Source organism: Rhipicephalus sanguineus, chromosome 1 (assembly GCF_013339695.2).
Source record: "Rhipicephalus sanguineus isolate Rsan-2018 chromosome 1, BIME_Rsan_1.4, whole genome shotgun sequence".
NCBI lineage: Eukaryota > Metazoa > Arthropoda > Arachnida > Ixodida > Ixodidae > Rhipicephalus > Rhipicephalus sanguineus.
This window is the reverse complement of record NC_051176.1, coordinates 25584976-25598487: the sequence shown is the minus strand read 5'-3', so window position 1 is coordinate 25598487 and position 13512 is coordinate 25584976. Positions and strand designations below refer to the sequence as shown.

Below are 13512 nucleotides of genomic sequence, written 5' to 3'. Positions count from 1 at the left end.
GCAGTGTCTCTTCATTGGCCGGCTGTAGTCACATGGTTAATGCTGGCATCCTGTGGCAAAAAGCGCTCTGCCAGCATGGGTATTTGCCGAGTTTCATTTCGTGAGCGGCCGTTAAGCGAAGAGTGCCGGCATTTAGTGCGGGAACAATTATATGCCGGTAGCCTGACTTACCCACGCCGTCGCCACGTCTGAAAACACACGCTGTGACGGCAACAGTTGTCCGGTTGTGGTTTGACCGGCAGTTTGCTTTCGCGGCCGGCCGAGTATATTGTGTCGGCAGTCGCTACAGCCAATCAGGCGAGAATGCTAGCAATTTACTGTTTTCAGATATTGTGCAGGCAGCAGTTGCTGAAGTTACGTCCAGCATGTTTTCCCATCGGCCCTCACTGTTTTGCCAGCGTCCGTGGTGTGCCCGTGTCACTGGGGCGCACGTAACCCACAAGCCGCTTCGCGCTTCTCAGTATTTTGCCAGCGTCCGTGGTATGCCCGTGTCACTGGGGCGCACGTAAGCCACGAGCCGCTTCGCGCTTCTCAGTATTTTGCCAGCATCCATGGTGTGCCTGTATCACTGGGGTAACCCACGAGCCGCTTCTCAGTATTTTGCCAGCATCCGTGGTGTGCCCGTGCAGCACATCCTCTATTTTTCTGTGCCTGGGCGAAGGAGCGGAGCGCAATGGGAACCGACCGTCGGCGTTAGTGCGGCTTTTAGCCGCCGGGCGCCGTCACCGAAGTAGACCAGCCGTCACGTCATCGCTCGCAGAAACGAATGCCGTGGCTGCATTCGAAGCTGTTATATGGTTCAGTTTTCGGCTGTATTCGCGTTGTTTAAAGTATAATGAAAACTTGTAAACTGGAATCATGAAGCACTTGTCCTTCTGGGCAACCAGCCCATTTCGAAGGCATGTGTCTTTCGCGGCTAAGACGCTCGCGCGTCGTCTGCTAGCCCGATTCCAGAGAGCGCATGCAGTGATGCGCGGAAAATTGTTTTGTCACCGTTACGTTCGCTTGACAGAGAGTCGGTTATTGACTGTCTGAAAGTCGATTTTCGAAAGCAGCATTTGCCAAGAGCTAATACCGAAAGCTTGGGCACTTAAAGTTCCCCGATGCGTGCTACCGTCTACTGGTGTAGCAGCACACTATACGCAAGCCATGAGTTCATGTGCTAAATAGCATGAAATGTCACTAAGCTGCTTCCAGGGACAATGTACATAACGATTGTCGGTTGCTTCGCCGGTAGCGCATGTAGTGTCCATGGGCTCCGATTCTTCAGCTTCGGGACCTAATGCCAGCGCTGCATGCACATGGCGGCGATCGCGACGCAGCGTTGCTACTGGTACCACATGCATTCGTTGACTGTTCGGACGCAACACGGTCACGTTTAGGGATACTTGCCATGCTTGATTCAGTTGTTACTTTGGGCTGCAAACGTGAAGGGTAGTCTGCAAAGAGTGACGCTACTGCATCCTTCGTAAGCCGCCGCTTCTTATATTCTATGAAATCTTCGCGTCGTAAACGACAGCTGCATATTCTAGTGTAGTTTGAAGATGTATTAGGAGACCAATTATCCCGCTAATTACTGCAAGCCACCTCTACCGAACACCAGCGGCAGCTGGAAATGAATGGAATTATAGTGTATCAAGGCAACCGCCTTAGATGCCTCATCAAACGCGAAAATTGACCGTCGGCGGCGTCAGCACGAGTGATGCAAAAAATAATTACGTCATGACGTCATCATATGACGTCACAAATCATCACATTTTGTGACATCGTCGTGACGTCACATAACGTGACGACGTCATATTACATCTTCGCTTGGTCAGAATGGGCCGATCACGGAGGCAGTGCATGCCTCCGCTGATGTGCAGAAAGCTTGCACTGCCTCCGATCCTTGAGGCTGTAAGAAAACCACGTTATAGGCGCAGAAATAACTCGGAGGGAGGCAAGGAATGTTCAATACATTGACTAGAAGACAAAGAAGAAGATGGCTTTCGCCTTTCAGTCGTCTTAGATGAATGCATAAGGGACCCTGTGAGATTTTTTTTCTTTATCTATAAAGGGAAATAGAAAAAAAGACAATCGTGATTGCTTTAAGTTACATTTGCAGAGTGGAACACAACAGTATGACATACTAAGGCACTGGGGCGGTTGCAGTAGCCTGAAATAGAAAATAAAACGCGAATACATCAAACTCGAGTGCAAGTATCGAACCGGCAGCACGGCCTGACAGTCTGCCTGCGGAATACTTATAGCGTGGATGGAAAGACACGCGAACATGCGGCATCTGCATTCTTTGCTGTTTCGCATCTATTTTCAAGTGGTTATAGCCTGGATGATTGATGAGAACACGACGTCATCCATGATACAATAAAAGACCATCTAGCATCTTTTTATTGCCACCATGGTCAGAGCGTGATGAGAACAGCGCCCCGCTATGTTCACGTTTCTTTCCATCCCCCTATACCTGTGAAAGCCTGCAAGAAGCACAAATGCAATTAAACTCAGATGCATAGACGGATTCGTGAGCTTCGTGATACGCGCGGCCGTTCAGCGCCAGCTTCCCGTAGTCTACTTGCACAGCGCCACCACGCGGCAGCATTGAGTGGACGCGGAGCGCGCGCTCGACGGCCCGAGGAGAGCGTTCGCCCAGGCACTGAAAAATAGAGGAGGCACTGGCCCGTGTCACTGTGGCGCACGTAACCCACGAGCCGCTTCGCGCTTCTCAGTATTTTGCCAGCGTCCGTGGTGTGCCTGTGTCACTGGGGTAGCCCACGAGCCGCTTCGCGCTTCTCAGTATTTTGCCAGCGTCCGTGGTGTGCCCGTGTCACTGGGGCGCACGTAACCCACGAGCCGTTTCGCGCTTCTCAGTATTTTTCCAGCCTCCGTGGTGTGCCCGTGTCACTGGGGCGCACGTAACCCACGAGCCGCTTCGCGCTTCTCAGTATTTTGCCAGCGTCCGTGGTGTGCCCGTGCCACTAGGGCGCACGTCACCCACGAGCCGCTTCGCGCTTCTCACTATTTTGCCAGCGTCCGTGGTGTGCCCGTGTCACCGGGGCGCATGTAAGCCACAAGCCGCTTCGCGCTTCTCAGTATTTTGCCAGCCTCCGTGGTGTGCCCACGTCACTGGGGCGCACGTAACCCATGAGCCGTTTCGCACTTCTCAGTATTTTGCCTGTGTCACTGGGGTAACCCACGAGCCGCTTCGCGCTTCCCAGTATTTTGCCAGCGTCCGTGGTGTGCCTGTGTCACTGGGGTAACCCACGAGCCGCTTCGCGCTTCTCAGTATTTTGCCAGCGTCCGTGGTGTGCCCGTGTCACTGGGGCGCACGTAACCCACGAGCCGCTTCGCGCTTCTCAGTATTTTGCCAGCATCCGTGGTGTGCCCGTGTCACTGGGGCGCACGTAACCCACGAGCCGCTTCGCGCTTCTCAGTATTTTGCCAGCATCCGTGGTGTGCCCGTGTCACTGGGGCGCACGTAACCCACGAGCCGCTTCGCGCTTCTCAGTATTTTGCCAGCATCCGTGGTGTGCCCGTGTCACTGGGGCGCACGTAACCCACGAGCCGCTTCGCGCTTCTCAGTATTTTGCCAGCATCCGTGGTGTGCCCGTGTCACTGGGGCGCACGTAACCCACGAGCCGCTTCGCGCTTCTCAGTATTTTGCCAGCATCCGTGGTGTGCCCGTGTCACTGGGGCGCACGTAACCCACGAGCCGCTTCGCGCTTCTCAGTATTTTGCCAGCATCCGTGGTGTGCAAGTGTCACTGGGGCGCACGTAACCCACGAGCCGCTTCGCGCTTCTCAGTATTTTGCCAGCGTCCGTGGTGTGCCCGTGTCACTGGGGCGCACGTAACCCATGAGCCGCTTCGCGCTTCTCAGTATTTTGCCAGCGTCCGTGGTGTGCCCGTGTCACTGGGGCGCACGTAACCCACGAGCCGCTTCGCGCTTCTCAGTATTTTGCCAGCATCCGTGGTGTGCCCGTGTCACTGGGGCGCACGTAACCCACGAGCCGCTTCGCGCTTCTCAGTATTTTGCCAGCATCCGTGGTGTGCAAGTGTCACTGGGGCGCACGTAACCCACGAGCCGCTTCGCGCTTCTCAGTATTTTGCCAGCGTCCGTGGTGTGCCCGTGTCACTGGGGCGCACGTAACCCATGAGCCGCTTCGCGCTTCTCAGTATTTTGCCAGCATCCGTGGTGTGCCCGTGTCACTGGGGCGCACGTAACCCACGAGCAGTTTCGCACTTCTCAGTATTTTGCCTGTGTCACTGGGGTAACCCACGAGCCGCTTCACGCTTCTCAGTATTTTGCCAGCGTCCGTGGTGTGCCCGTGTCACTGGGGCGCACGTAACCCACGAGCCGCTTCGCGCTTCTCAGTATTTTGCCAGCGTCCGTGGTGTGCCCGTGCCACTAGGGCGCACGTAACCCACGAGCCGCTTCGCGCTTCTCACTATTTTGCCAGCGTCCGTGGTGTGCCCGTGTCACCGGGGCGCACGTAAGCCACAAGCCGCTTCGCGCTTCTCAGTATTTTGCCAGCCTCCGTGGTGTGCCCGTGTCACTGGGGCGCACGTAACCCATGAGCCGCTTCGCGCTTCTCAGTATTTTGCCAGCATCCGTGGTGTGCCCGTGTCACTGGGGCGCACGTAACCCACGAGCAGTTTCGCACTTCTCAGTATTTTGCCAGCATCCATGGTGTGCCTGTATCACTGGGGTAACCCACGAGCCGCTTCTCAGTATTTTGCCAGCGTCCGTGGTGTGCCCGTGTCACTGGGGCGCACGTAACCCATGAGCCGCTTCGCGCTTCTCAGTATTTTGCCAGCATCCGTGGTGTGCCCGTGTCACTGGGGCGCACGTAACCCACGAGCAGTTTCGCACTTCTCAGTATTTGTCTGTGTCACTGGGGTAACCCACGAGCCGCTTCACGCTTCTCAGTATTTTGCCAGCGTCCGTGGTGTGCCCGTGTCACTGGGGCGCACGTAACCCACGAGCCGCTTCGCGCTTCTCAGTATTTTGCCAGCATCCGTGGTGTGCCTGTGTCACTGGGGTAACCCACGAGCCGCTTCGCGCTTCTCAATATTTTGCCAGCATCCGTCGTGTGCCCGTGTCACTGGGGCGCACGTAACCCACGAGCCGCTTCCGCTTCTCAGTATTTTGCCAGCGTCCGTGGTGTGCCTGTGTCACTGGGGTAACCCACGAGCCGCTTCGCGCTTCTCAGTATTTTGCCAGCATCCGTGGTGTGCCCGTGTCACTGGGGCACACGTGGCCCACGAGCCGCTTCGCGCTTCTCAGTATTTTGCCAGCGTCCGTGGTGTGCCCGTGTCACTGGGGCGCACGTAACCCACGAGCAGTTTCGCACTTCTCAGTATTTTGCCTGTGTCACTGGGGTAACCCACGAGCCGCTTCACGCTTCTCAGTATTTTGCCAGCGTCCGTGGTGTGCCCGTGTCACTGGGGCGCACGTAACCCACGAGCCGCTTCGCGCTTCTCAGTATTTTGCCAGCGTCCGTGGTGTGCCTGTGTCACTGGGGTAACCCACGAGCCGCTTCGCGCTTCTCAATATTTTGCCAGCATCCGTCGTGTGCCCGTGTCACTGGGGCGCACATAACCCACGAGCCGCTTCGCGCTTCTCAGTATTTTGCCAGCGTCCGTGGTGTGCCTGTGTCACTGGGGTAACCCACGAGCCGCTTCGCGCTTCTCAGTATTTTGCCAGCGTCCGTGGTGTGCCCGTGTCACTGGGGCGCACGTAACCCACGAGCCGCTTCGCGCTTCTCAGTATTTTGCCAGCATCCGTGGTGTGCCCGTGTCACTGGGGCGCACGTAACCCACGAGCCGCTTCGCGCTTCTCAGTATTTTGCCAGCGCCCGTGGTGTGCCCGTGTCACTGGGGCGCACGTAACCCACGAGCCGCTTTGCGCTTCTCAGTATTTTGCCAGCGTCCGTGGCGTGCCCGTGTCACTGGGGCGCACGTAACCCACGAGCCGCTTCGCGCTTCTCAGTATTTTGCCAGCGTCCGTGGTGTGCCTGTGTCACTGGGGCGCACGTAACGCTTCTCACTATTTTGCCAGCGTCCGTGGTGTGCCCGAATCACTGGAGCGCCAGGGCAAAGCACTTTTTGCCAGATGATGCTGGCATTAACCACGTGACCACAGCCGGCCAATGAGGAGACACTGCCGGCCAAGTTCCACTCGCGCAATTCAGCCAGATGCCGGGTGAATATCCACTTCCATCTGCGAACGTAGCCCTGGCGCTGCTTCTAAAGTTACGTTTTCCCATGCTGAAACTGACGCGGGCTTGAAAATTCTTGCTTGTTAGGCCGTTTCAGCGCAGTTCGGCGCAATTTTTTCAATTTTTATGCTTTTGGAGCAGCTTGGCGCTGGAAAACGGAATCGTTCAAAAAATGCGCAATATGCGCAGCTGTCTCACACCTGTATAAAGAACTGTCTGTAAATGCGTCAACTTTAGACAACATTATCTCAAGCCACTCGATATTCTATCGTTAAAAAAATATTGTCATAATATGTTGATTTATACATTTTATAGCAATTAATAATTAATTTCTAGTTAGATATCTATTTATCCTCAAGTCGTTCATGTTCTGTTTTTGCATAAACAGAATCAAATTTCAGGCTAGAAATATAGTGTACACTCGTTTTCAATTATGTTTTTTTCAAGCAAAGAAAAATCGTACTTTTGACACGGCTCGCAGGAAGTGGCACGTCGAATGACTCGTTGAACATAGTAGTGCCTTCAGCAATGTCGTTCATATGCAACAGTACACTGCCAAACTAAGTTTAATGAAGACACATTTATTAAGCAGGAGGTTAAACTCATCCAAACCTCAATGTATCTCATTCTTCCTTAGCCACTAGCCGGCACAGCTAGCAAAATTAAGTGACGTACACAATGATAATTGGTGGTAGCGCGGGCTTAGGACAAGGACAAAAGAAAGACACGCTTGACACCACTTTTGTCCTTGTTCTTGTCTTTCTTTTGTCTTTGTCCTTGTCTGCACTACCATCAATTATCATGCTATACCAACAAGCCCAAATTGCCACCCTCATTGATGTACACAATTAGGTACAAAGCGTCTCAATGGGTTAACACAGTTGGCAAGGCAGCCATGGACCGTAGACAGCGGAACGCCTTCAAAAAGTACCTCCGAAAGCGATTGTCCCAAAATGCAGCCCGTGCTTCACCTGCTCAACTGCATACAGCAGCCCGCTCAGCCAAGGTCTTGTCGACAGATAAAACCGCCGAAAGGTAAAAGAGCACTAGAAGTACTAAACCTATGCCACACACTTGCACGACGACTCAAAAACACAAGCAACGCAAAAGCAACGGAATCAGCGTCAGACCACAGGAAGCGTGGAAGCATATGCGATGATGGCGATTCCATGCAAGCCCGACAAGCCTAGGCAAGAGACACAAATCTCAAAGGCATTACTCTTGTCAGCTGCGTGTGCCAAATATTTCTAAAGTATGTCACAAGTACCATTTTCAATATAGATTTCAGAGGCCATGCTTTCACTAATGGAAACCTGAAAATGTTATGAATCTCGTGTGCCATTCGGGGGCAATCATTATGCAGGGGAAAAAGAATCAAATTTTGACAACGCCATTACGGGGTGCAATCGTTATGTGAGTAAACACGGTATGTCTCACCACTGCTAGAAATGATCCCATCTGGTGGGTGACAATAACAAACCGATACAGTTGTTGAACCCCTTTATAACAAAGAGGCACCACTGATGTAAGAGACAACTGGGTATAAGAGACACCACCACCCTGGCTACATCCAAAGATGATCAGGAAATGAGAACGTGGTACCCTGCTACCTAGTGTGTGTCTCTTATAATTGGGCTGTGCTGTACAATATTCAAGTCATGTTGACATATGATGTCAGCACAATAGCAGGTTCAGCATGGTGGGGGCCGTGCTGTACATGGTTAGAAGTATATACAGCAGGGTACATGCCCACTTTCTTGTGAGATAAGAATTTTGCTTCAGTGTAAAAAGAAAATATGGCCACAGCATACCTGTTGGTATTCCCTGGGCAGGAAAGGAAGATCAGACCGTGCCTTGTTCAATGGCTGCAGCTGCTGGCACACAACCTCCACCTGCCCTGTGCTCATGTGCTGTGGACAGGAGAGAAGGCAGTCGGTATATGAAGTCTCTGTAATACGAACACCACTAGCTGTGTTCACCACTCGCTCCAAAGAATGAGCTCCATGTTCTTAAGGGAGATCCTGCTTTAGATACATACAGTAGACTCTCATTAAATGGAACCTGAAGGGACCAAAAAAATATGTTCCATTTAACAGGAGAGATGAACAAGGGTGCAGTATTCATGTATAAAACCAATCATAGTAAAGGCAGTCGTTCCATTTAAGCAGCAATTCTGTTTTCCATTTACTGAGAGTCTACTGTATTTCTTTCTTTTTGTGCAAATTTTTTTTAAACTTTTACAACTGATGTATGTTCATGTCTTGATTTCAAATATGCAATTATTTTCCAGTACAATTTGCAATTTTTAAAATATCAGGTATTTCATGTAAAGGGTTGACCACATATAAGGTGAACACCTCATTCATAATCAAGCCGGTAAAACTAGAGCGCTTATTCTACTTCACGAGGGAAACATCTGTTATATGACAGCCTAACAATAGTTTTGATAAACACAATAGTACAAGTTTTCCAAATTATGTATTAAACATAAGCTTCTATGAGGTCTTCAATACTAATGAGGTGTTGACCTTAGATGTGGACGACCCTGTATACCTTGGAGGAGTAAGATTTATTTCTAAACTCTGAGAGTTATAAAGTAAATCAACATATCACAATAATCTGTAATGAATACTGTAAAGATTAAAACAAGAATGGATGTTCAAGGCCCGCTTGAACAAAAGTTCAAGTGGACCTAGGCCTGACAGCCCTGACCTTTCCTGCTGAGCCTATGCTTAGCCTTGTGTTTTATGAGGAAATCACAGCTCTCTAAGGGCTTTTAATGAATGCTGAATCAGGCATATCTTTCATACAGTACAGCCTAGATGATACGATCACGGCTCGTACGAATCTTCCCGGCCCATTAGCCTGCAGCAGTGTGTTACAGTTGAACCCCTTTATAAGACACAAGCAGTTCTTGTGCGTTATATGAGGTGTCTCTTATTAGCCCCGAGAAGTTGGAGTGGCGCCGCCTGGCGGGCGGCCTGGATGACGTCACGGCACGGACTCTTTGTCGCCTGCCGTGGTGCGCCTACACAACATGCGCCCGCTTCGTTGGCTGTTGGCGTTCGCTTCTTGCTTGTCTCACGCTCAAGATAAGTGACGCAAACAGCAGCGATATGCAACAGTGGTGCAACAGTGATGGTGAAACAGTGAGGAACTATACATTTTTTTTTCTGCACAATCGCCAACGGTGCCCGCACCCTATTGTGAACAATTTGAGATGGGTGATCAGGTTTGTTGTGTTGCGCTGATAACCCCAAGGATTGGTTCGACTCCCAGCCACGGCAGCTGCATTCAGACGGATGAGAAAAGCAAGAACATGCCTGTGCTTAGATACAGGAGCACGTTAAAGAATCCCAGGTGGTAAAAATTATTCTACAGCATGCCTCATAGCATGTAGTGGTTTTGATACGTAATACACCATATTTGCATTATTAGGATGTGTTGTTCACAGGCGATTCTTTTAAGAAATATGCTGGTTTAGCTTGCACAAGTGTTATTTGTATCAGACGCATCCGCGCAACTGTGGAAAGTGTTTTGCCGGTGCTCCAAGCCCCGTGCACGCGTGATTGCGAAACTATTATTGCTGTCAGGTTGTCTTCCTGCAGTATCGTAGCAACAGTTCTGTCACGCTCGTAAGTATAGTTTGGATAGTCACCTAATAAATAAATTTTCCTCGCAGTTGTTTACCCCTGAGCAGCGTCAACCTGTATGTGGACCTGACGTACAAGACCAATTGTTGCCTCATTGAGGCAAAGGACGTTTCATTATTACGTGGGCCACGTCACTGAGTGCGCCATCGAAGCAGTTCATTTCGAATTTCTGGCATTTTTTTTGCAAACGGTTACTAGCAGAGCTCCCACGTGAAGTGAACATTACCACTTGTGACGCGGCGGTAGATCGCACCAGCATGATGATGATATATGTTGTTTATTGGCGCAAGGGCCATTTGATGGCCAAAGAGCGCCAGGACATGATAATGAATCTGAACGATGGTTATGTTAAGTGGCTGTATATTGGCCTAAAATTCCGCGCGCTAAAGGCGGGTAAAACATAGAAGTATTAAAAGCATGACACCAGCATAACAGCATGACACCAGCATGACACCAGCAGACATGACACCAGCAGTTCGCGTAAATCGAGGTATTACAATAATATCTGGGGTTCACATCCCCAAATCACGATATGATTATGAGGGATGCAGTAGTGGAGGACTCCGGAAATTTTGACCCTCTGGTCATCTTGAACGTGCACTGACATCGCAAAGTACATGGGCCTCCACCATTTCGCCTCCTTCGAAATGCAATCGCCGTGGCCGGGATCGAACCCGCGACTTTCGGGTCAGCAGCCGAGCAATGTAACCACACCACCGTGGCGTACCAAGTCAGGGTATGCGACTACATAATCCCTGACTGCTCTTGAGAAGAAACCTGAACATATGATCCAAGTATACAGCCCCTTCGGCATTTCTGAAACAGCTGTGTGTGTGTGGCAGTATTATTTTGTTTAATTTTCCAATTATGATGAGTGATTGTGTATGACAGACAGCTGTATCTAACATCTCCTGTAGCAGAAAGCAGATTCTGTCAAATCACCTATATTATTTGCAGAGGCAGACATAACTTGCACGGTAAACCGCAACGTAGTTAGTAAACTGAAAACGTCGTAATTTCAATTGTAATACTTCGGCACACATGTTTTATCCTCGGAGTCTATGCCATGTTGTAATGAAGTTTAGCATAAGTATTTTCTTGGCACCGATTTCTTGGAGTACGCGATGATAAGAATGAATGTCTTGCTGTCTTGCATCACCATTTTCACAGTATAGGTCTTCTGTTCAGACAGAAGTTTGCCCATCCTAAGCTATATTAGCCAAACTTTCTTCAGCTTAGTTAACTTTCGCTAGTAATAAATACTTCAACCTTGTACCTTGCCAGATTTGCATCGTGAAATTGAGGAGTAATTGCCACCGTATCGCGAAGGAGCGGATACACGGCGGGCGCAGAAAGAAGCGACTGTCAGGGGTGGAGCAAGCGAGTGAGTCCTTGCCGTGATGTCATTTCGCCGCGACTGCAGCGACGCCAGTGTTCGTTCTCGGGGCTAATAAGCAGGGTCTTCATTTTCTGATCAACCCCTATTTCGATGCAGGCACACTGGTGTCTCGTATACCCAACTGTCTTTTACATCGGTGTCTCTCATAAAGGCGTTCAACAGTATAGTATGGTTATTGCAAAACATTTTCACCTTGCAACTTTTGACACAAACGTACGCCACTATGCAGGTACAAACAGGTGCTCCCGCGGAATACACGGCAAACCCTTGGGTGGGAACCCTATTGGGGCATGTGCACCGCGGCGCTGGTTTTGCAAGCATCATTCATCAGCGGCACGTAGTGTCCTCCGAAATGGAGCACGCGAATTTTGGAGGTCCTAATACACCTTCATGTGCCTTCCTTTTAGATTACAGAAGGCTATGCCATTCTTTTTTTTTTTTGTAGGTGCAATGATGTGTGCTGCTGCATTCGATGCAGCATTGTTTTTTACTGTGTTAACACCTGCTTGCCACGCCAAAACAACCCATGTCCTCACAGTCAGACATCCTATGAAAGGTGGACGAGAACCAAAAGAGGAAGCAGATGGGCTTGGCAAAGGAGCTAGGCTTTGCAAGGTCAACATGCACAATTGTTGGGGACGCGCGCACTTGCCAACTCTTCCGATCTGCCGGGAGACTCCCGAGTTTTGAGCAAACCTCCCAATTGTGCGGGCATGGCCGTACATCTCCCAAAAAACAGCCCAAACCCCACCATGAAGGAAAATATCAATAAAGGACAGTAGTTCTCAACTTACTGACATCTATCGCATCAGACAAGATGTCAACGTCCCATCGTGGGAGACCTGAGCCCGGGTCTCTAAAACCTGCAGGACTTCTCAATAAAGTTATTTCCATCCATCCATATCACGTGTGCAGTGCTTCTCAAATCACTTTCACCACAGCACAATGGTGTGATGCAGGAAAGCGTACTAAGATTAGGGAGGGGCCACTGGCTGTTACGGGTCCTTGAAGAAAAAACTGTTGCGCAAAATGATGCAAGGACAGACAGGTAGACGGGACTAGCGCTAACTTGCAACTTTTCTTCATTGGTGAAACTACGGAAATATATACACAGCACAAGAGTAGCAAAGGGTATGACCCTCGCAATAATCTGACTGAAAACAGAGTCAGCAGGATATTGCCACACAAGCCTCTTTTTGTATTTTTCTGTAACATGTCTGTTACACATATAACCACACCTTGTGTTGGCTAGGAAGGAGCTCATGCGGCACTATCATCCTTAGAAATGGCCTTGTGTTGGCTTTGTGTTGGCTAGAAAGGAGCTCACGTGGCACTATCATCCTTGGAAATGGCCACCTAATTGCTCCAAATAATATACCCTATACTTGGCATTATTGTATTTTAGTTCTCATTAACATTGTGTCTAACAAAAGAAAATGAGCCCTTAAAAGTCATCTCCTTTTTTCATTCATTGCAAGAGTCTCGTTCTGGCAGACTTGATGCCTTTAGGTAGTGTGCGAGGGATTATTGCTCAGCTGCCAGCTTGCAAAAGATCACGTGCTACGTGACGCCAACAGGCAGAAAAAGAGTGTTCCACACTCGCCGCCACGGCTGCGCTCGGCGCTAACGTTCCTAGGTTTAAATGCACATATATATCCCAGAAAGTGGACGGGAGGATGACCGCCGCCATAGCTCAGTGGTAGAGCACCAGTCCCTGCCGGCAGCAAGTTATCTTTTCGTCCACTTTACTTTCCCTCACACTTGTATCCTATAGCTACAATAATATACCCTATACTTTCCTTGCGTTATGTGCCTGTTAGTTCTCATTAAATCACAACCATGCCACATTGTTGATGGTGGCGTGTGCACACAGATTGTAATCCAAATGAATAATACTGCCAGTGTGATAAGAGTAATCCAGAGGTTTCACAGCGCATACAACGAGGACGAGCAAGAAGAGTGTGTCTCTTCTTTGCTCGTCCTCGTTGTATGCGCTGTGAAACCTTTGGATTATGCTGCACCAACTAGCCCAACGCTCAACCTTAGTGATAGATTAGTTTGCCGTTCCGGCACCCGGGGCGTCGATGTTTGCAATGAAAAAATACGGCACACATGACCAGCCAGTCAGTGTGTGGAACCCGCCAACGTACGTGTGTGTGATTCGGTCCGCGACCGGCATGGCCCAGGACTACCCGGTTATCACAAGTGCGACGAGGTCGACTGACGAACCGGACGCGCACAGCACAA

At 50.1% G+C, this 13512-nt stretch overlaps 1 protein-coding gene across 2 annotated transcripts in view; it reads right to left on the bottom strand.

The window, feature by feature from the left end:
- The window catches only part of LOC119389872 (aspartate--tRNA ligase, mitochondrial), a 338524-nt gene that overhangs the window by 250313 nt on the left and 74699 nt on the right, over positions 1 to 13512 (bottom strand). For both annotated transcript variants that reach the window (XM_037657287.2, XM_037657295.2), the window contains exon 5: positions 8025 to 8123. In XM_037657287.2, the coding sequence (XP_037513215.1) occupies positions 8025 to 8123 (99 nt within the window). The remainder of the gene's footprint in view (positions 1 to 8024; positions 8124 to 13512) is intronic.